Source organism: Octopus bimaculoides, chromosome 4 (assembly GCF_046866305.1).
Source record: "Octopus bimaculoides isolate indiv1 chromosome 4, ASM4686630v1, whole genome shotgun sequence".
Classification (NCBI taxonomy): Eukaryota; Metazoa; Mollusca; class Cephalopoda; order Octopoda; family Octopodidae; genus Octopus; species Octopus bimaculoides.
The window spans coordinates 89026296-89051187 of NC_142931.1; the positions used below are offsets into that span (position 1 = coordinate 89026296).

The 24892-nt window shown below is 35.1% G+C and overlaps 1 protein-coding gene and 1 long non-coding RNA gene across 4 annotated transcripts in view; one reads left to right on the forward strand and one right to left on the reverse strand.

Moving 5' to 3' along the window:
* The first annotated feature begins 498 nt into the window (after window positions 1–498).
* On the forward strand, window positions 499–6813 carry LOC128247606 (uncharacterized). Its single transcript, XR_008263971.2, has 2 exons — window positions 499–1911; window positions 5880–6813. It is a non-coding gene; the product is annotated as an uncharacterized LOC128247606 (long non-coding RNA).
* The window catches only part of LOC106879797 (recQ-mediated genome instability protein 1), a 53853-nt gene continuing 31692 nt past the window's right edge, over window positions 2732–24892 (reverse strand). For all 3 annotated transcript variants that reach the window (XM_014929501.3, XM_014929503.3, XM_089350952.1), the window contains exons 13-16: window positions 22566–22676; window positions 21681–21722; window positions 17220–17273; window positions 2732–6699 (exon numbers count right to left, since the gene is read on the reverse strand). In XM_014929501.3, coding sequence (XP_014784987.1) covers window positions 6535–6699; window positions 17220–17273; window positions 21681–21722; window positions 22566–22676 — 372 coding nt within the window. In that variant the 3' untranslated portion in view covers window positions 2732–6534. The remainder of the gene's footprint in view (window positions 6700–17219; window positions 17274–21680; window positions 21723–22565; window positions 22677–24892) is intronic.

Genomic DNA, 24892 nt, shown 5'->3' on the forward strand with positions numbered 1-24892 from the left:
ATAAAAACAGGTGTTTTGGGGGGTTTTGTTTATAACAAAACATTGTTTTGTTTTTTTGTTTTTTGGGGGTGAGGCTTTGGAGACAATGGAAGATGTATAAGCAGATAGATAGATAGACAGGGAGATAGAGATAGATAGATAGACTGATAGTCAGACAGATAGAGAGATGGATGTGGTAAAAGAGAGAGAGAAAGGCCATTATATATATATATATAAACCATCTATACTATAATTGCGCTATTTATGTGTGTCTTTGTCAAAATTTTGTTACCAAACTCCACAACCACTGGACCGATTTCGACCACACTTGGCGTGAGGAACCGAGGGTACCGGGAGAATGTCAACATCTATATGGGATTCACGAAAATTAACCGGTCCGGTTCCAGTATGGTAAAATCCGACAAAACGAATTTTCCCTCTCTCACTATTCAATGACTCTCCTATTCATCATGCTTACTACCTCTTTCTCTTACTGAGAGCTGTAGTGTGAGGAGCTGTAATTGACAGAATTGCATACGTCACATTTCATAATTCTCTCTCACATATTTACTGCTTCTCTTAACTTATTCTCTCTTAATCGGTTGCGCTCTTTTCCATGTCTCCTTCGATGTTACTTTGATGCTTCTCTCTCCATATATATATTACGTATTGAACTCACTCTCTCATACAAACACACACACACATTTACTACTCCTCTTACTTCATTCGCTCTTAACCGGTTGCGTTCTTTCAAATGTTTCTATCGGTGTCATTTTCGAAAAAAAAAACCTCAGATACTGTTAGTCTTCGGTGAAAATTACAAATACACCATACTCACTAAACACTATCTTAAAGTACAATTTTTATGTTATTGAATTGCTCTAAACGAATTTGACAATAAAAATGTTGGAAATTTAATATTTTTTAAGATATTAATAAAATCTGTTGGATCTATTTTCATGCCGTCGGAGCTACTGTTATGCCTGTTTACGTCGTTGCGTGTATGAATATGTTATTGAATGTACTGTAGTCTGATATTTTACGCATGCATAGAATTCCTGAAATAGCAGAAGTAAAAAAAGTATGAAAATTTCAGAAACTTTACGCATTCAACAGCATGAAAAAAGGTTCGATTGATTTTATTATTACCTTAAAAAATACTAAATTTCCGACATTTCTATGATTAAATTCGTTTACAGCAATTCAACAACATAAAGAGAACATGCCCTGACTGCAAAGCTTACCTTTGGGATGCTGAGAAAACTACCCTCTGCTGTGGTAAAGGAAAAATTAGTGCCCAGAATTAATAGCTAAGTACTATGATGTTAATCTATGCGGTCAAAGGTTTCTGATCAAAATTAGTGACTAAAATAATTTACTGGCTATGGTTTCACTGGAACTGGATAATCCACTAGTTGGACCACAGGGCGATAGCACTTTTATGCTTACTTTCAAGATTCAAAGAAAGTTGTACTACTGCATAGGAAGTCTCCTACCAGCAGTAAATAGGAAGCCATTCTACACACAGCTACAATTCGTTGACACTGAAAATGAGATGAGAAACAGGTTGTCATTCAGAGGAGCTGACAATGACCTTAATGAGAACATCCTGCTAGACTTACAGAGAGCACTGCATTTACACAATCCATATGTCAAAATTTTAAACAGGCTATTGATATAATTAAGGAATACCCTGCACCAGGAAAATGTTCTACCGGTGATTTATAAGTCATGACAAACGGCTTATTCCTGCTGGGTTACATTAGAGAACCTATAATCCACCGACTGCATCACAAGTTGCTGTGATCATGGTGGGAGATGATACCAACAATCCAAACATTAAGACTGTGGCTTTGGACTCAGGGTATAAGGATATGAAAGGAATCTACACTGACAACGTCGTCTATATGGAAATTCTTTAAGAAAATTATAGTAAGTTTCACTTTTTACTTTCAAACTATGAACAGGAGTTTAGATATGTACTAGCTGAATCAACCACCCACAGGGCAGTGATTCAGCTAGTCTTTTTATAATTTTGTAATATATACATTATCAGTTAGTGACATTTCAAGTTGAAATCCAACAAAATGCTGATCACAGCTCTAAAACATAACCTCAATATCAAATGTTCAGAGATTTAAAAGATTGAAGCAGTTACTGAGTGAGAACAGGGACTAATTTAGGCAAGAAATATGGAACAAATCATTGAAAATCTTTTTAAGTAAAATGCATGCATATTTTAGATCTGAGAGTCCAATCATTCTTTATCTCTTTAACAAATTCCTATATCACAGAGAAAGCAGTGCTAGCGACTTTTCTGCAATTTATGCAGGATTAGAAAATTCACTAAACCAACATATATATTATTGCTTTTTACAATTTGCCACCATATATGTTTGCAATTAGTTCAGTTATTGTTTGTTTATCATTAAGTATATAGCTCTAGGCACAGTTTCTATCACTGGATGCCCTTCCTAACATAGAAACCATGCCAAATCAGACTGGAACCTGGTGCAGCTCCCTGGCTTGCCAGCTCTGGTCAAACCATCAAACTCATGCCAGCATGGAAAACAGATGTGAAATGATGATGATGATAATGATGATGATGATGAGCTTTAAAAGGGGAAAATGAGAGTAATATACTGCTGTCTTCTAGAATCATACAACTTCTTAACTTTTTGCAACTGTAACTGTAAAATACACAGTCCATTCTGTGTTTCAGTTAATTTTTAAAACAATCAAAACTTTAGAATGATTTAGTAAAATAACATTTATTAAAAATGGTGCTTGAAACAAAATTACATTGGATTTACTTATGAAAGCTTTAAAACAGGATTCTATATCAGAGATACAGATGTAGTACCAGGCACACTAGTACCAAAGGCAATCTGGATTCCAAGGAGTCTACATGTTGGTCTGTGTCAAGAAAGGAAAAATCTAAGGGGGAACAATTGTGATAAAACACCAACCATAAAACAAAAGTACAAAGTTAGTGCAATACACAAATGTGGTTTGGATATTTTGAGAAAGAAACACTTTGTTGAAATAAAGAAGGGAAAATATAAATGTACAGATAAATATTTTACATGTCATTGATTGATCATGGTTGATAAATGGTGAAACAGAAGTGAGCAGGGTCCCATGCATAGTTCTTTTTTTTTTTTTTCAGCGGAAAGTGCAATAGGAGGCAAGTAGCAATCAAAACAAAATGACATGTTTAGTGTGCAGGCATGAATGTAGGATTAGAAAGAAGTAAAGAGTGATAAAGGTATGGGGTGGAGAGAAGGAGCAGATGGCAGTGAGACAGCAGAGAAGCAAATTAGATTTGGATCTTGTGAATATGAAGGAGATGGGAAAATGTAAAGAGTGTCATCAAAGGAAAGCCAATTGATTATTGGTTTCTGTAACAGAGGTTGTTCCCAACTAAAAGACCAATTTTTGTAGCTGGAGAGTAGCAAGGTGTTGGTATCAAGAGTTAAACACCATTTGAAACAAAATGGATAACAGAGTGAATGGAAAGCCACCAAAATTGCTCAGCATATCTCAACACTTCTTCAGCACTTTTAGAACTGATTCAAACAATACTCAGTGTGAAGTGGTCACAAAAGTAACAAGCAAAATATTCTGAGGAATCTAAAAATATAGTTTTAGCGTTGTTGTCGTTTAATGCCCACTTTTCCATGTTGCATGGGTCAGATGGAATTTGTTGAGGTAGATACCCTTCACTAACCTTCACCTGCTTCCAAGTAATGTAGTATTTCCCCACAACTATCACATGATGTCAAAGAAAAGAAATAATAACAAACACATACACACACATATTTATAAGGTGGGCTTCTTTCGGTTTCCATCTACCAAATCCATTCACAAGGACTTTAACTGACTCATGGCTGTAGTAGAAGACACTTACCCGAGGTACCACTCAGTGGGACTGAACCTGAAACCATATGGTTGAGAAGTAAACTTCTAACCATATACTCATACATGTATTTACTACGTATATCACAAAAATATTACAAACCATGACAATATATTTGTTTCAGGAAGAAAATAAAGGTGCTGGACTGCAGGTCACATATTACTGGGACAAATATTGTATTGTGACCCCAAATCAAAGTACATAACTGCTAGCTCCAGTTTACCAAACTGATATATAACAAATATCATTCCATTCCCTGTAGCTAGTTAGATGGTGGTTAAAAAAAAAAAAGGTGCATCCACTGTGAAAGTAATTGCATCAACAAATGCTACCCCATTCAAAATGGATGTAAAACAGCAAAACAAAAATAAATAATGACAATAACAATGATTTCTTACATTGGTGCAAACTTGTTGGAGGAAATTGCTGATTAAATTAACTTCTATTTTACAGGTACTATTTTACCACTCTGGTGGAGATTGAAAGGTAAAGATAATCTCAGCAGAACTTGAACTCAGAACAGACATAACTAACATTGATTTCAAATATTTGTGCAAGGCCAGCAATTTCAGGCAAGGAGTTAAGTCAATTACATTGACCCCTGTGCTCAACTGGTATTTGTTTTACTGATCCTGCAAGGATGAAAGGCAAAGTCAACCTTGACGGAATTTGAACCCAGAGCATAAAGAGGGACGAAATGTCACTGAGCATTTTGCTCAGTATGCTAACAATTCTGCCAGCTCACTGCCTTATATACATAACTAATACAGGCTTAAATTGTAAGGCCAACAATTTCAGAGACGGGTTAAGTCAGTTACATCAACCCCAGTGCTCAACTAGTATTTGTTTTACCAACTCTGAAAGGATGAACAGCAAAGTCAACCATGGTGGAATTTGAACCCAGAACGTCAAGACAGACGAAATGCCACTAAGCATTTTGCTCAGCCTGCTAACAGTTCTGCCAGTTCACCATCTTAAAAGCATAACTAATATTGCAAAATATTTTATTCAGTGATATGATTCTGTCATCTACTATCCTCTTGATGATGATGACAATCATTTCTAACAAAGATACAAATTTTGGAGGGAGAAGTTAATCAATTATAACAACCCCAGTACTTGAGTGGTACTTTATCAATACCAGGAGGATGAAGCATAAAATTGACCCTGATAGGATTTGAATACGAAATGTAAAGTGCTGTAACTAAATGCCACAAAAATATTTTGTCCAACATTCAAATGACTGTAAATCTGAAACCATGCCAAATCAGACTGCAGTTTGGTGCAGCTCCCCAGGTTGTCAGCTCTGACTAAACCGTCCAAGCCATGCCAACATGGACAATGGACATTAAATGAATAATAATAATAATGAATAAAATGTTTTTGAATGGTACAACAATGCACTATAATACAAAAAATGGACTATATACCTGTTGTAATTTAATTATCCATAGTCCGATGATATTTCGGAATACAATTCCTTCTTCAGATATTCTTAGATGAAGTCACTGCTATAATTGGTTTTCCAACAAAGCCGTTGGAAAACCGATTATAGCAGCGACTCCATCTAAGAATATCTGAAGAAGGAATTGTATTCTGAAATATCATCGGACTATGGATAACTAAATTACAACAGGTATATAGTCCATTTTTTGTATTATAGTGAATTGTTGTACCATTCAAAACTTTTTATTCTTTACAAACAATACACAATGCTTCAAGCGAACTCTCCTAATAATAATGTCTTTCTATTATAGGCACAATAGATGTGAGATGTGAGGAGAAGAAGCAAATTGATTAACGCAATCCCAGTACATGACTAGTATTTTATTTTATTGACCCCAAAAGGGTGGCAAAGTTAACTTCAGCAGCATTTGAACTCAGAATGCACAGAGCCAGAGGAAATGTGAAGCATTTTGTCTGGCACGGTAATAATTCTGCCAGTTCACCATCTTAATAATAATAATCTTATCTATTATAGGCCCAAGACCTGAAATTTTGTGGGGAAGGAGGTAGTTAATATCATCAACCCTAGTACTCAACTGATATTTATTTTATCGATTTCAAAGGATGGAAGACCAAGTCAACCTCACCAGAATTTGAACTCAGGATGTAAAGCCAGAAGAAATGTTGGTAAGCATTTTGTCTGGCTTGTTAATGATTCTGATAGCTCACAATAATAATAATAATAATAATAATAATCCTCTCTACTATAGACACAAGGCATGAAATTTTGGGGATGGGGCAAGTCGATTACATAGACTCCAGCGCTTGACTGGTACTTAATTTATCAACCCCAAAAAGATGAAAGGCAAAGTCAACCTCAGTGAAATTTGAACTCAGAATGTAAAGATGGATGAAATGCCTCTAAGCATTTTGCCCAGGGTGCTAACAATTCTGTCAGCTCAGTCTTTTATATTATTATCATTATTATTATTATTATTGTTTCTAATTTAGGTACAATAACAGTAATTTTGAATGAAGGGGCACAGCCATTTACATCAAGTAGTTTTAATAATTGTTTCTGACTTAGGCACAAAGCCAGTTCATCCCCAGTATTGGCTGGTGCTTTATTTTAGCAACCTGAAAGAGTTGATATGATAATGAAGCATAAAAACATGTGCAGACGTAAATATCTATATTCCCTCTAACACAGTAGCAAGATGTGTCTGCAACTGGTTGAGAATTTCTGTAGTGATTGGATGAATTTTAGTTACAATTGGATGAGAATAATTCTGGTTCATTTCAATCTCAAATATGTTGTACAAATTTACAATCTTCACTTGACACTGCTGAAGGCCCTGTAACACACAGAATGTAGCAATATAAAATTACAACATATGACATAAGTTAATTCAAAACATTTGTTAATAACTTGGTTATTTATAAATGAAAAAAAATAATAAATAGAGAAATAATATTAAAAATCATTATTTGCATGGTGCACAACAGCAACTAGTGATTGAATCTGTCAGAATGTATTAAGAATAATTATACAAATCATCATTTCAGATTGCACTGTACACAATGCAAATAATGCTTTGTTTTCTTTTGTTTTATTGGTTGGCAGACATAAGCACTGATCAGCAAACAGTTTGTTTGTTGATATGATAAACAAAGCCAGCAGCTTGTTTAAGCTCAAAGGTGTGAGTACTTGTGGCTGACAAGACACAAAATGTTGAAACACTGGTGTCCCAGAATCCCTTGCACCAATGAGCCAAGTGCATTTCTCTAGTGACATGCACAACTGAAAACAGCATATCTGTGTTTGAATCAGCTGAAACATATTAAAAACAAAAATGCAAATCATTGTTTTAGAAATAATGTAGTTTTTATTTTTTTTAAACATATAAACTATTCACAAAGTTCATTTTCCCATGTTATACAAACCCAATTCTTTGTATTTTAGCAGACTCACACTGGGCTTTTTAGTTTTGTTATTTTATCTTTTTATTTTTTTTGTCTTGTCATCATTCCATAGCTTAACTTAGCTTTCCAGTGTTTCTAATTAGTAATTATTGCTAAGAATTTTGTTTTACAGTTATTTAGTATGAATACAATAGGCTAAAATACCAGTTTTACATATTTTATCCAACTGGAAATATTTGGCCAAAGGAACCGCTACATGGTCACTCAATCTGCGCCTCCACTCATATATAGTATGCACTAGGGATTTTGACCTTTACATTTTGTGAAAAAAATGCGGATTATACTCGAGGATTTACGGTATACATACATACACACACACACACATATATATATATGTGTGTATATATATATATATAAATGAAATATTCAAACACTGAGATTTGAAGTTAGATGTCACTACTGTTCATATCATCTATGGATAAATTCAAAATTTGATGATATCACCAGTAGTAGCATGGGTGGAACGCAGTTATGGTAGCTTTAAGGAGCTATGAAATTTGCACGAAGCGTAATGATGCTTAATGAGCATCTACCTGCTAGAAATAAGAGCCAAGTCTTAAATAATCCACCGTAGCGCACCAATATAACAGAGAAAAACAGTATGCGAGGAAAACAGAAAGAATTAAAACATTTAACAACACAAATAAAAATTATGCAATCAGGGATATCCACAAACTAGGTTTCAGCTTTTGGTTATTCAACCTTGAGTCTCGTCAGTGTGGACTACCAGTTTAAATCCATGACTGTTCACGTTAGTCTCTGACTGTGCAACTGGTTTTGTTTTGCGCCAAAATCAGAGCACATGGTGCATAAAAATATATAAATGAAATATTCAAACACTGAGATTTGGAGTTAGATGTCACTACTGTTCATATCATCTATGGATAAATTCAAAATTTGATGATATCACAGTAGATGATATCACCAGTAGTAGCAGTATATATATCACCAGTATATATACATACATACATATACATACATACATACATACATACATATATATACATACATACATACATCATCATCATCATCATCGTTTAACGTCTACTTTCCATGCTAGCATGGGTTATACATCATCATCATCACCATCGTTTAAAGTCCGTTTTCCATGCTAGCATGAGTTGGACGATTTGACTGAGGACTGGTGAACCAGATGGCTACACCAGGCTCAAATCTGATTTGGCAGTTTCTACAGCTGGATGCCCTTCCTAACGCCAACCACTCCAAGAATGTAGTGGGTGCTTTTACGTGCTAATGGCACAAAGGCGAGTCAGGCAGTACTGGCAGTGGCCACGCTCAAAATGGTGTATTTTACGTGCCATCTGCACAGGAGCCAGTCCAGCGGCACTGACAATAATCTTGCTCGAATGTCTTTACACGTGCCAGGAAGGCGACGCTGGGCACAGGTACCATCACGATTTCGCTTTTGCTTGTCCCAACAGGTCTTCGCAAGCCGAGTTTCGTGTCCAATGAAGGAGACCACGTTGGCATGGGTGCCAGTCGTCGAATTTAGTTTGATTCCGATTTCACTTACCTCAACAGGTCTTCGCAAGCGGAGTTTAGTGTCCAATACATACATACATATATATACATACACATATATATATACATACACATATATACATACAAATATATATATACATACATATATATATACATATATACATACATATATATAATACACATACACACACACACACATATATATATATATATATATATATATATATATTAGAAATATAATATTTCTAAATCTCTCAGAGAGATTTAAGCAGTAGTGGAGTGAAGCTACTTCAGGCTGATGACGAGCAAAGACTCAGAAACATGTCCCTGAATGCTGGCTAGGCTGGGTGGAGGAGCTTGTCTCCCCCTCGCAAACTTAAGGACACAGTAATTGTGTCAAGGCCGACAGGAAGCGGTCCAGCTTCCTAGGGCTAAACAGCAGTAGTGTGTTCCCTTATTGGGATTGTCACATTAAGTTGACAATATACTACAACTTTATATATATATATATATATATATATATATATATATATATATATATATATATATATATATATATATATATAATACAAAATGGGACAAGAAAGCAAAACATCCAGACAGTTTGGTGATACTAAAATGGGACAACTAAACATCCAGATAAACGATACAAAGAAAACAGGGATGGGTCATTCAGAGTTTTCTTTCGTCAGTCGAGTTCCAGATTATCTTTGCAATTTCCAGATTATCTTTGCAATCTGGCCAGCCCCAAGGAAAAACTAAGTTAAGAGTATTAGATTCCTTGGAAGAAAGCAGCGAATGTATACAAAAACAAGGATGGAAAAAACGGAAATGTTACACAAATACAATAAAAATAATAACAGGACATATAACAAGTATCTTTCGACTAAGGACAAATTAAATATTAGCTGGCGTGTGTGGAAATAAAGCCTTATGGCAGGGATACAAGATTACATAGGCACAGGAAGAAATATCATACATATATATATATATATATATATATATATATATATATATATACATATATATATACATATATACATATACAAATATATATAGATTCATGTATATATGTATATACATACATATACATACATACATATGCATATATACATGCATATATATACATACATGCATATATATACATACATGCATATATATACATACACATATATATATATACATACATATATAAACGTACACACACACACACACACACATATATATATATATATACATACATTATATATATATACATAAACTCCACTTGTGAAGACCTGTTGAGGCAAGTGAAATCAAAATCGGACTAAATTCGACAACTGGCACCCATGCCAACATCTCCTTCATTGGACACTAAATTCGGCTTGCGAAGACCTGTTGGGGCAAGTGAAAGCAAAATCGTGATGGCACCTGTACCAGTGGAGCGCTAAGAGCACCATCCTAGCATGATCGCTGCCAGAGCAGCTGTCTGGCTTCCATGCCAGTGGCACATAAATAGCACCATTTGAGCGTGATCGTTACCAGCATCACCTTCCTGGCACTTGTGCCGGTGGCACGTGAAAAGACATTCGAACGAGGTCATTGCCAGTGCTGCTGGACTGGCTCCCGTGCAGGTGGCACATAAAATACACCATTTTGAGCGTGGCCACTGCCAGTACTGCCTGACTCGCCTTCGTGCCGGTGGCACGTAAAAGCACCCACTACACTCTCGGAGTGGTTGGCGTTAGGAAGGGCATCCAGCTGTAGAAACTCTGCCAAATCAGATTTGAGCCTGGAGTAGCCATCTGGTTCACCAGTCCTCAGTCAAATTGTCCAACCCATGCTAGCATGGAAAGCAGACGCTAAATGATGATGATGATATATATATATATACATATACACATAATTTCATTCATTCTACTCTTCGTTCCCCCTCTCTTACATTTACTTGTCTTCTCTTCTTGCTCATTTTCCCTCCTCTTTTTACTTCACTGTGTCCCTGTCATTTTTTCTCGCCCTTCCTTAATTCTTCTGTCCCTCTGCCTCTACCTCTCTCTTTCTCTCTCTCTTCTCTCCCCACGTGACCGGTGTTCGGCCAAACCTGATCTTTCTTAGTACAGCTGTCGTCCATGCAACATCTTTATTCCTCCCTGTGCCTGTGAAATCTTGTATCCCTGCCATAAGGCTTTATTTCCATACACGCCAGCTTAATATAATTTGTCCTTAGTCGAAAGACACCTCTTGTCATGTCCTGTTATTTGTATCTGTGTGACATTCTCCATTTTCTTTCTTCCTTGTTTTTGTATACATTTGCTGCTTTCTTCCAAGGAATCTCATGCTCTTAGCTTAGTTTTTCCTTGGAGCTGGCCAGATTGCGGCAATCTCGAGTATAACCAGCCGAAATTGCAAAGATAATCTGGAACTCAACTGAGGCAAGAAAACTCCAAATGACCCATCCTTGTTTTCTTTGTATCATCTATCTGGATGTTTTGTGTTCTTGTCCCATTTTGTGTTTTATATATATATATATATATATATATATATATATATATATATATATATATATACGCACATATATAAACATGTATATATATATATATATATATATATATACGCACATATATAAACATGTATACATATATATATATATATATATATATGTACACACATATATATATATATACACACACACACACACACATATATATATATATATATAATAATAATAATAATAATAATAATAATAATAATAATAATAATAATAATAATAATAAAATCAGAGAATGCAATTCTAAAATTACAGTGAAAATTCAATTTAGCAATTTTAAATCAAATTTCCCAATATATAATACATATATAATTTAGAGAAAAATCAACTATTACCAAACTCAACAATGAAAATTGTCATTCAAAACATCTAGAAAAACAAATATACCATGAAAACCGTATTCCGAAAATCAATAAATAGCAAATAACATTAAAAGACTACGCCCGTTTCATGGCTATATTTAAAACAAATTCGATTCGATCTAAAAATATAGTCACTCTTCAGGTCTAAAATAAATCATAAGAATAGTAAAAATGATAACAATAAAATCAATGTACGTATCTAATCTTATAACAAAATATCAAATAAATATAGAATAATACTTGTTTTAACAATAAATAATTGAAAAATATTTAGCAACATTAGCTGAAATAAAAACATAACTTATCTTATTGAAGATTTTTTGTTAAACTAAAGTTTCAAATGTAATACAAAGAACTTAGTGTTTATAAGAAATATATTGCATGAAAATATGGTGTAAATATAAAAATCATAGAATAGATAGAATATGTATTTAAACTGTTAAAATGACAAAATGTATTTTAGCTGTGAGAATAAGAAAAAATAAACTGTAGTATATCATTTACTGGAAAATTATAAAGTCTAAATAATCTAAAACTAAAATACGTATATACATAAGTCAAGCTAAATTTCTATAATTAATCTAGTTTCATTAATTCATTTATTTATTTATAAAAACTTCTTAGTTTAATCTTATTCTAAATATGTAATACACCCAATATAATCCCAGGCTAATATACACATTTAACTACTACAAATTATATTTACAACAATTAGTATCATAAAATAGGGTTTTATATATATATATATATATATATATACACACACACAAATTAGGTAAACTTATTATATAAGTAATTTAACTTATGTCTACATTTAATTTTACGTTCATCTAGGGAATTAATCAATTTTTTATTATTAGTTAATATTATCTCCTTAAATTCATTAGTACATAATAAACAAAAATTACAACCTATTCAATAAGATTTTGTCTTACAAACTATCTCCCAATTTAAATTGTACTTAATATTTTTAGATTTTAGTTTCCATATATATTTACTAAGGCCAGTAGAATTAATTAAACTTCTATTCTTAAAAGAACTCATGTGTTGAGCCACCCGTAATTTAATTTTATTAGAAGTCGACCCTATGTAAATAGTATTTAAAGTATAATCATTCCTATTATTATCATCAAAGTCACTATACATTTATATACTACATCCTCCAAATTACATTTATTATTAAATTTACATTTAGTTTTATCTCTACATGTACAATTAATTATATTCTGGTCTATATTATTATTATTATTATTATTATTATTATTATTATTATTATTATTGGAATAATTATTAGATTTGTTTTTGAAAAACTTATTCAGCTTAAATTTATTAAAAGAGGAAATATTACCACCATTATTAGTAGTAGAGTAACCAATTCCAAAATTATTATCAGAAAAAAATGTTATTATATTTTTTATTATCTCTAATGAATACTTCAATTATGTTTAAAATTTCTTTAATAATGTTTGTTTTAACTTGAACTCCATAAGGAATAATTAACCAAATTTTATTCTTGTTATTTATATTATTATATTTATTTTTTATACTATTAAATTTATTATCATTAAAGGAATTAAATTTAATCTTAGTTTTTAGTCTATTATTATTATATTTATGTTTTGTATTATCATAATACTTATTATTAATACCAGAATTACCGAAATAAAACTTATCATAATTCTTAATGTTAGGTTTATTATTATAAAAAATATAGGACTCATTTATATTATCATCTTTTATATTATTTTTATTATTCTTATGATTTATTTTAGACCAGAAGACTGACTATATTTTTAGATCGAATTGAATTTATTATAAATATAGCCATGAAATGCGCGTAGTCTTTTAATGTTATTTGCTATTTATTGATTGTGTAATTTACTGATTTTTTGAATAGCGTTTTTGTGTTATATTTCTTTTTCTTGATGTTTTGAATGACATTTTTCATTGTTGAATTTGTTAATAGTTGGTTTTTCTCTAAATTATATATATATATATATATATATATATATATATGTGTGTGTGTGGGTGTGTTAATAGTTATCGCCAAGCCAACATGGCAGTCTAAAAAATATGACAAATGCTACTGTTGATTAACTCCAAGAGGCCATCGGCTCTAGCTAGCTATGTGACACACGAATCTGTGTCCATTATAACCTTCGAACAGGGGAGGTCAGCCGCTTCCCCTTGCTGGTCTGGCATCTACAGACTAGTTTCAGGGTGTTGCCCCTTATCAATGTAGAGCAGCCAAACCCAGCAGGCATCGCTACTGACCATCTCTACGAAGGATTATTTATCTAAATTCAGTGGAATACACACACTGGTTTTCAAAAAGAGAAAAATTAATATTTCTAAGTCTCTCTAAAGGAGACTACGGCAGCAGTACTGGATATTAATAGTTATCTCCAAGCCAATATAATGGACACAGGTTCATGTGTCACATAGCTAGCTAGGGGCGATGACCTCTTGGAGTTAATCAACAGCAGCATTCATCCTATTTTTTGGACTGCCATGTCGGCTTGGCGATAACTATTAATATCCAGTACCGCTACCGTAGTTTCCTTTAGAGAGACTTAGAAATATTAATATATATATATATATATATATATATATACACATAGATACACATATATAGTAAGAATTTACAAAAAAAAAACAAAAAAGATGATGACAGGTGTGTGAACAACAAACAGATGTATTAGTTTAATGCTCGGGAAGTGAGGAAGTCTTTTACGTTTCAAGCCTACGCTCTTCAACAGAAAGGAACACAGAAATAAACAGGGAGAGAAAATAGAAAAAGGTTTAGTGGCTAGTGATCTACCATGGTGAATGCCAGACAGAGGGATCACACGGGAGAGCTAAGAAGAAAGGAAGATAATAAAGTAGTGGCGATCCTAAAACAAAGGTGCACATGCGTGTGTATGTGAAAGTGTGTATGTACGTGTGGAAGGGGGCTGGTGACATTGATATGTGCCTGTGTGTAGGAGTGTGGATGATGGTGTAGGTGCTGGGAAGTGGTCAGTGCTAGTGTGTGCAGGGTGGTGTGATGTGGTGTGATGTGATGTGGTGTGGTGGTGTGTGGTGTAGTGTAGTGGTGTTGGTGTATGGGGAGTCAAGAGTGAGGGAAGCAAGGGTGGGGGGTCTAAGTGATGGGGTGGGGTGGGATGTATAGAGATGGTGGGGTTGAAATGTGTAGGGGTGGGGTAATGAGAGAGGAGGTGACGATGACGGGAGAGGGAAAAGGGAGGAGGTGGGTAGGACTGAAAACAGGAAGTAGGTGCCAGAGCAAGAGAAGAGAGGTGGGTGGGAGGAAGAGAGGAGAGAGAAGGGTTAGATGAAGAGGGGAGGAGAGTTGAGCCCATGTAGCACAAAGGAGCGAAGAGAGAAGATTAATCCCTGCTCACGGCAAAGACGCGAGTCCAAATGGCCCCTGTGCAAGGACAATCCGAACACGGACAGGTGTTGTAAAGAGTGACCAGTAGAGTGGAAATGGCATGACACCGGGGTGTCGTTGCTGAGTTGGTATTCTTGGAGGTGTTCCGCGAAATGGTCAGCTAAGCGGCGTCCCATTTGACCAATGTATAGAAAAGGACAGAGAGAGCAGATGCAGTAGATGACGTTGCTAGAAGTGCAGGTGAAGGAGTCAGTGATATGATAGGGTTGATGATGGGTGCCGGTGAGGAGGGTGGTGTTGGAGAGGTAAGGACAAGTGTGACAGCGTGGGCAGGAACAGAGGAATGAGCTGGGTTGGGAGGTTGGGTTAGAGAAGAAGCTGTGGACCAAAGGTCTCGTAGGTTGTGGGCTCGTTTGAAGGTGGGGAGGTGTCGGTTAGGGAAGATGTGTGAAGTGGAGTGGTTGGATTGGAGTCGCCAGAAGGCTCAGAGAATGGTGTGTTGGAGAAGTAGGGTGGTAGGGTGGTAGGTGAGGGGAAACGAGAGATGGGTGACGGCAGGGCAGGTGCAGGGAAGAGAACAGATGCACGGTCCACGGAATGTGCTCTGGCAAGAGCGGTGTGGATAGTGGTGAGGGGATATCCACGTAAGATGAGGTGGCGAGCCATGAGTTGAGACTGAGTCTCAAAGTCATGGTTGTCACTGCAGAGCCTGTGTAGATGGAGGAATTGGGAATAGGGGATGGAGAGCTTGGTATGTTTAGGATGGAAGGAGGAGAAGTTGAGGTATGGGTGTAAGTCTGTGTGTTTGTAGTGGATGGAAGTGGTGACAGTGGAGTGATGAATGCTGACCAAAATGTCAAGAAAGGCGACAGAAGTATCAGAAATAGTGCAGAAGTGGAGGGCAGGATGAAAAGATTTGACAAAAGGGAGGAAAGAGTCTAGATGTTCACGGGAGAGTAAGGTCACACTGATACAGTCATCAATATAACGACCGTATAGTACAGGAGTGGGACCAGTGAAACTTGAAAATATTTGGACCTCAACATAGCCAATGAACAGGTTCGCATAGTCGGGGCCGATTCTCATTCCCATGGCCACTCCCAAGACCTGCTGGTAAAAATCACCCACGAACGAGAAGCAGTTAAGTGAGAGGACCAGTTCAGCCAGATGAAGGAGTATGGATGTGTCAGGTTGGGTGGGTTGGGTTGAAGGTCAAGGAAATGTTGGAGTGCATGCAGCCCCTCATGGTGAGGAATCACCGTACATACATATATACGTATATATATATATATATATATATATATATATATATATATATATATATATATATATATACATACATATATATGTATATATACATACATATATATATATACATACATATATATATATATATACATACATATATATATATACATACATATATATATTGTATAAAGGATCATGGGTAAGGTCAAAACAATGCGAAGTAAATGCAAGGTAAATCACAAGAAAACAAATACGTGAATACAAGGTAAGTCTACATTAATTCACATATTTGTTTTCTTGTGATTTACCTTGCATTTACTTCACACTGTTTTGGCCTTACCTCCAATCCTTTATGCAATATACTCTACACAAGACTTCATAGTAATTATTCCACACACACACATATATATATATATATATATATCAGATTGGAACCTGGTGTAGCCACCTGGTTCACCAGTCCTCAGTCAAATCGTCCAACCCATGCTAGCATGGAAAGCGGACGTTAAACGATGATGATATATATATATATATATATATATATATATATATATATATATATATATATATATATATATATATATATGTATATATATATATATATATATAGGACAAATGATAGCAGGCTGTGAGAAGACAATGATGAGAAAGATATGAAAATCTTTTTAAATATTTTTGTTCACCAAAAGCACACTATAATTGCACTAAAAAGATTGATTAGATTTTTCTTTCATGAATGACTAAATAATATTAAAAATGAAATAAAAACATCATTGATTACTTTTTAAATTGAATGTTAGCATGATTAGTGGGTTATTTTTGTTCAAAAGTATAACTTATTAAAGAAAAGGTTCTGACCTGGTGAAGTTTCAGTTTAAGGCTTGAATTGGAAGCTGAAGCAGCATTCATTTTCTGAGTATAAATAAAATATCAGAATTAAACCTTCAAGAATAATGGGAAAGCAAAGGAAATAAATCAGGAATTTCAACAGGAATCTTAATGGCAAGATGGATGCTATGGTCAGTCTATATATTAGCAAACTAACAAACTTGCAAATAGATGACAGGTTGGTTTTCCTGCACTATGGTTCAAAATGTGATGTTCTCACTACTGAGATATCCACTCAAGTATCGCTAGAGTTAAGTTGAAATATTTCATTTTACATTAATATCCTCTTGAAGGAAGTAATATCCTAATGATACTCTGTGACAAGAATTGTACTTCTCACAGAGGTTCCCTGTAGTTTTCAATAGAGTAAAATATTAAGCACAGCTATCTACTAACAAGTTATGGATAAAGTAGCCTTAAGTGTGGCAGTCCTTTTCTAAATTCCACTGTCAGCAATGGAGCCCTTTAACACCCAACTCATCATCCATTTTTACCTATGTTCACACCTGTACAGTTATCTCTCCTACATACATCAAATAATTTTAATACCTGACCACTCTGTCAAGCTATTCCTGATTTGACATCTGTACAGTTAACATTATAGGCATAGGAGTGGTTGTGTGGTAAGTAGCTTGCTTATGAACCACATGGTTCTGGGTTCAGTCCCACTGCGTGGTACCTTGGGCAAGTGTCTTCTACTGTAACCTCGGGCCGACCAAAGCTTCCTACTTCCTTATTTCTTATTTATTGAGGATATCAGGCAATGATATTTTGTGCTTCCTCTTACTAATTGTACCTTTAGTCTTTATCATATTGACTTTAACCTTTTGAACTTTAGGCTTCTGTTCTAGGTTTAGATCATTGTCTACAGTACCTTAAATATTCTGTAATGAGAACCAAGTCATCAGTATAGAAGATTCCTGGTATTCTTATAGTATTACTTTACAGAACTATAATAAAATGAAAGGTATGAAATACAGAGTTCTGGCCAACGTCTACATATAACTAAGTTCTTCACAGAACTTACTATTAATCCCAGCCTTGATCATGGCCTGATGATTACTACAAGTAAATCATCTACATTTAGTTTTTCTCAGCACTCAACAATTGACGGAGCTATCTCAAGGTAAGCAAATGCATCTCTCCATCTCTCCTAATTCCACATCCTAGTACAAACCCAATCTGCCTCTTCTCCAGACGAACTATATTCTGTACTTTGTTGACACTCATAACGACTTTCAAGATTTAGTCTATCTGTTTCAGGTTTCTGAACCTTCATCTCTCCAGTGTATCTTCTATGCTCTTATAGCAGTATATAATATTATTATTATGCCAAACAATGGAGATAAAACACCTAACTATACCATCTGAATATCTAAGTGAATAGCAAGTAGTAAACCTATATATGCCAATGTTCTCAGTATCATAGACACTAACCTTGAAAAAGCTACAGCTTTTTGAGCTTTCATTATTTTTATTGCCTTATGACAAGGGAAAATGTTTAACGTTATAGTGTAGCTTTGCATAATAATAATAATAATAATAATATCATTTGATGATATAAATCTCATGTGTGTGTGCATGATAAGGTTTAAGCTTAGCATTCTTTTTGATGCATAATTCTATTTATGACCTTTCTTCTTCAACCAAGATAAGTCACTTATTTTAACTTTTGATAATAAAAAGCCCCAAGAATCTGTACCTCAACACTAATTCATGATATATTGACATCAGATTAAAAATAACCTTTAAATTTTCTACATGAATCTTTTAGTCTTTCTTCATCAGGGTCATCTACTGCCTCTTCCACTACCTTAACATATTTAATCATAAGCAGATGCTAAGCCAGCTCACCTCGTAATGTAATAAGGGCATCCATTTTATTTTTCTATTCTCAAAAGTAATAGTTTACAAAGACTGTAATGTGTACTGATTGCACCTCTCCATTACCTTCTTTTACTCTTCATCCACACAACAAGTCTCAAGAATGATTTGTTCTCTAAGACTGAAATGCAAACTTCTATTATCTCTCCATACAGTTCTCAGCAATGCAATATGTCACTGTCTGATTTCATCTATGAAAAATAGATAATTACAGTATCCAGACTTCTAGGATCCAACAAATACTACTTTATTATTACAGTATCAACCTACAATAAACAGCAAAATAGCTACTACTCTATGCAGTTTTTTCATACTAACAACTCACCAAAGCATATGTACCTAACTTTTGATTCATATTAAACTGCCAAACAAGAGATAGAAACAGTCCACATAAGTAAATACATTATATCTCATAAAAAAATTATGAAAGCAACCTTAAAGTGGCTTACACAAGATGTGTAGCAGTTGTCATATAGATCAAAAAGATAACTTGCTTACAAATATAATTTATGTAAGAAGACCATCCAGAGAAAACTTTACCTTCTCATTGTGCATGTGTGTGTGTGTTTCTTTCTGGTGGACAACAGAAACAATGCATGAGAATAACAGTTGTCATCTTAATAACCCTTTCTGTCCTTAAAGTTATGTTTTCCTCAGACCCACCTCTCTTTTCCATCCTTAGTGTTCTAAAAGTTACATACATGTATATGTATTGGTGTGTAGGTATCTATGTATTTACATATGCATGTATACAAACAGCAATTCTAGACGGTAGTGAGACGCAGGTCCTGAATGCAGAGGACATGTGAAGGCTAGAGAGGAATATGGCTAGTATGTTCCACTGGATGTGCAATGTAAATGTGAATTTGCGACAGAATGCAAGTGTGTTAAGAGAAAAATTAAGCATAAGAGGAATTAGATGCAGTGTGCAAGAAAGACTGCACTGGTTTGGTCATGTGATACAGGTGGATGTCGACTTCACCATAAAGAAGTGCCATTCACTCAAAGTGGATGGAACTAGTAGAAGAGGGAGACCCAAGAAGACATGGGATGAAGCACTAAAGGATGATCTCAGGACACTAAACCTTATGGAAGAGATGACAAAGAACCAAGATATCTGGCACTTTGCAGTACTCAAAAAGACCTGTCCTCCACAGCAGAAATGTTAATGCCACTACCCCACAACCCCTGATGAAAAAGATTGGCTTGCAAGAGTCCTATGCCAGCTCTACATAATAAGCACTTTTGCCAGTGCCATGTAAAAGCACTCATGCTGGTGCCACATTAAAAGCACCCAGCACACACTGTAAAGTGATTGGTGTTAGGAAGGGCATCCAGCTATAGAAACCAAGCCAAATCTGATTAGACTGGAACCTGGTGCAGCTCTCCTACTTGCCAGCTCTGATAAAATCATCCAACCCACACCAGCATGGAAAGCAAACATTAAAGGATGATGATGATGTATGCAGCATCCATCATATGTTGTTATATTTTACCAAGCCCAAACCCACTGCTTGGAAATTTCCCAATTTTGATTCTTTAACTTAACTCCTACCTTACCCCTCTCATTCAAGTTCAATGCAACTCAGCCCACATCTCACACTTTCCTTATAATACAGCAAAAATAGTGGAATGATTGTTAGAATTTTACAAGTTATAGGATATAGACATATTTACATGTATCTTTGAGCCAGCCTGAATTAATTGTCAGAAAATCTTACATCAATATAAAATTAGTTCCAGCTGGTGAATCGCTAATAATCTTTGACTTTATCTTTCCTCTCAATCCTGCAGCAAACTGAGACTCAAAGTGAACAATTACCAAACCAATTCACTGCTACAACCATTAAGTAGGAAGCTGCTTCATCTGCCACTTCAGCTATCTTTGTGTTGATGGCATACATTAAAAAATTTCATCAATCTACCAAATTTACCAACAACACTAGTTATTTCCATTACCACTGGTTCAAAAATATGTACCTTGCAAGGAAGCATACATGATTCACTTGCTTTTCTTGGTCCTTGTTGCAGTACTCAATGAGTGAATAGCAGCTTCTGAGATAAGGCTATAAGAGAAAGTATTCGTAATGGTGACATCCAACACCAATGATCAATCTGAGACATCTCAGATGTTCACCATGACATGGACTCAGAAATCTTCAATATTAAGGATTGTTCGGTTATCATATCTGTCCATCATTGAAACAGCATGACATCAACACAAATGTCAGGCATAAACAGGCAAAAACAGTTAGGAACAAACAAGTTTCCTTTCCAAAATCACACAAATCATAAATATTCACAATCACAAACACTTTATGCAACAGGAAAAACTTTCACACACATACAATCACATCTGCACTGAGAGTTTAGTTTTTTTTCTTTAACCATCAAAACAGATTAAAAAAAAAACTTTATCTCAAAATGAGTGAAACAAGATAGGAAAAAGAGAAGCTGAGTATCACCCTTTGGTAGCTGATGAAGAAAGTTTTAAAAGAATGGGTAAAAGAATTCAAAATGAATGAGAAATATAATGTTGTTACTTACAACTGATTCTTCAACTGTAAACCCAATGAATTCAGTAAGTAGCTGAAATCAAACAGTAATATTTGAATAATACCTTATGACAATAATTTCATTCAAAAATAAAGACCTTCCTGACAATGTTATTTTTATAATAAGCAATCACATCATCAAAATCTCAAAGTTACAAGATAATGCATGATTAATTAGGTGTGGCTGTGTGGTAAGCAGCTTGCCTCCCAGCCACATGGTTCTGGGTTCAGTCACTCTGCACGACACTTTGGACAAGTGTTTTCCACTAGAACCTTGGGCCTTGTGAGTGGATTTGGTAGACAGAAACTGAAAGAAGCTCATCATATATATATATATATATATATATATGGGAGAGAATGTACGAAAAAACAACAACAGACGAGGACAGGTGGTGTAAATAACAAAAGGATGTATTAGTATGACGCTCGGGAATACGGAAAGTCTTTGACGTTTCGAGCTACGCTCTTCAACAGAAAGAATACGGAGACAAGGAGAAAAACACGGAGAAAAAAAATTGAATAGTGTTCAGTCAACGGTCATATATATATATATATATATTTATGTGTGTCTTTGTGTCTGTGCTTGTCCCCCCCCCCCATCACTTGACAACCGCTGTTGGTGTGTTTATGTCTCTATAATTTAGCAGTTCGGCAAAAGAGACCAACAGAATAAGTACTAGGCTTACAAAGAATAAATCCTGGGGTCGATTTCTTTGACTAAAAAAATAACCTTTAAAGGTGGTGCTCCAGCATGGCCACAGTTAAATGATTGAAACAAGTAAAAGAATAAAAGAATAAATAAGCATTTCATTGGATAGAATAATCTGAATGCTAAAGGGTTAATACAAAAACAAAAAAAAAGAAACAATTATTTTACTTCATCAGACAGCTCCACAGGTAGAGTTCCAGTTCCATCATTTAACATACATTTTAACTGCCATTTGCCATTTGCTCGAGTCATCCTGCTTAATAATGTTGATATATAGCCCTGTTGAAAAAAAAAAAATATATATTTGTAGGGAATTTGAAAACTCTAAAATGTTGATTTCTAAGATTCAAAACCATAAATTTTAGTAAAGGAACAGCTGACGATAGTGACTCTGATATTTGACTAGCACTTATTAACTCCAGAAGGATGAAAGGTAAAGTCAACCAGGGTAAAATTCAAATTCAGTACCTAAAGATACACAAGTAAATACTGTGTCAATATTTTATCCTACATTTTAATGATCTGAGGATATGAATAAAATTTCATTTCAAGGGATTACATTATCATCGCCATCATTTCATCATTTAACATCTGTTTTCCATGCTGACATGAGTTGGACAGTTTGAGAGGAGCTGACCAGTTAAAGAGCTGCCTGGGATCCATGTCTGTTTTAGTATGCTTTCTATGGTTGGACACCCTTCCTTATGCCAACCACTTTACAGAGTGTACTTGGTACTTTTTATGTGGCAACAGCATCTTCAAGCCTGCAAGATTAGGATCACTCAGCTGAAGAGAGCTGTAGGGGACATGCCTGTATGCAAGGACAACCACGTTTTTACTTGGGGTAACATGTCTCTCAAGTAAACTGCCAGATGTCTCAGTCCCTTAATGCGAGGAATCCATTCTCTTCATAGTAAATAAAGCAGGATATTATTTAACTTGATTTTCTCCACATATATCATAAAAAGAATGTTTTTGTTTTTTGTTTTTTTCTTCATACTGAAATGAAACAAATCAAGAAGGATAAACAATAATACTTTTTTTAATCAATATCAAATAACATTGTCTCACTCTATTATTGCCATCTGCTAGTCCCCGACCTAGGTGTTCCACCCACATGTAACAAGAAAACTTTTCCCTCACCCTACCCCAACAAACTACATCTCTTCTTTTTCTAGCATTTCCTCCTTCATTCACTATGCCTAGTTCTCACCCCTTGCCTAGCTCTCACTCCCCAATCCTGTCCTTACACCCCTGTTCCTCTATATCATTGCTACCCAGTAGCCTCTCCAACTCTATATATACCCACTTCTTTTGCCACTTACTCACACTTTTTAATCGCACTCCCTTCACAATATCCTGTTACTTATATTATGGTATTTGAACCTCAAAGGTATGCCCGGGCACTTGCCACTATCTAAATCTCTCTCTTCCTTTACTCAACCATCTCATTTATACTCTGATCCCCGTTCCTTGTGAGTATGCCCTGTATTTTGCCACCATCCCCATCCTGCCGTCTCCCTCTCTCTCTCTCTCTTTCTCCTGCTCTTCCCTCAGGTTGGGCAACTGCTATTTTCTTTGCAGTAGCACACCTGTTTCTGTCTTCATTCCTGATCTTTCTCTCTCCGGCCCGGTAACCTTGTACTTCCTCTTCAGTAAGACACCTATATCTGTCTCACTATAAAACCTTTTCATCATCACCTCCTCCAATGCCTCCTCCCATCTTAAAAGTTTTTGTCTTGCAAGTACTTTGTGACCCTGTCAGTGCAGGTGCCACTTAAAAGCACCCAGTCCACAGTTAAGTGGCTGGTGTTCGGAAGGGTATCCAGCTGTAAAAACCTTGCCAAAACCGACCTCGCCTGTGCTTGTGCCACATAAAAAGCACTAAGCCCACTCTGCTGAGTGGTTGGTGTTAGGAAGGGCATCCAACTATAAAAATCCTGCCAAAACAGCCACAGAAGTCTGGTGTAGGCTTCGGCCTGGCCAACTTTTGTGGTTCCATGCTAGCATGGAACACAGATGTTAAATGATGATGATGATTATAGATGAATAAATATTGCTTAAATGCATAATCAATAACCATTCAAGCAATATATTCTTGTAAGTGATCATTAATACTACTTTTATATGACTGTGAGAATAAGGTTGGAGAACTAAAAGTTATTAAGCTGAACCACCAGTAAGAATTTTATCGTACTTCTTTTTAAGATACAAAATCTATTCTTATCAATACCAACAACATTGGTTGATGTTCATTTTCCAATACGAGAATCTTTATTGTAGTATTTTCCATGTGGAATGGTCCAACATAATCACAACTATTTGATCTATCTAACTACTTCAAATCTACTTCATGTACACTCTATTATCAATTTACATTTCTTTACTAAATATAGTCTTTCATAACAAGCTGTTTTTTACTTGACCTGTTCCTCATCTCTAGTCACTACTAACTCTAATCATTACACAATACACAACCACTTAGTGAGCCTGTG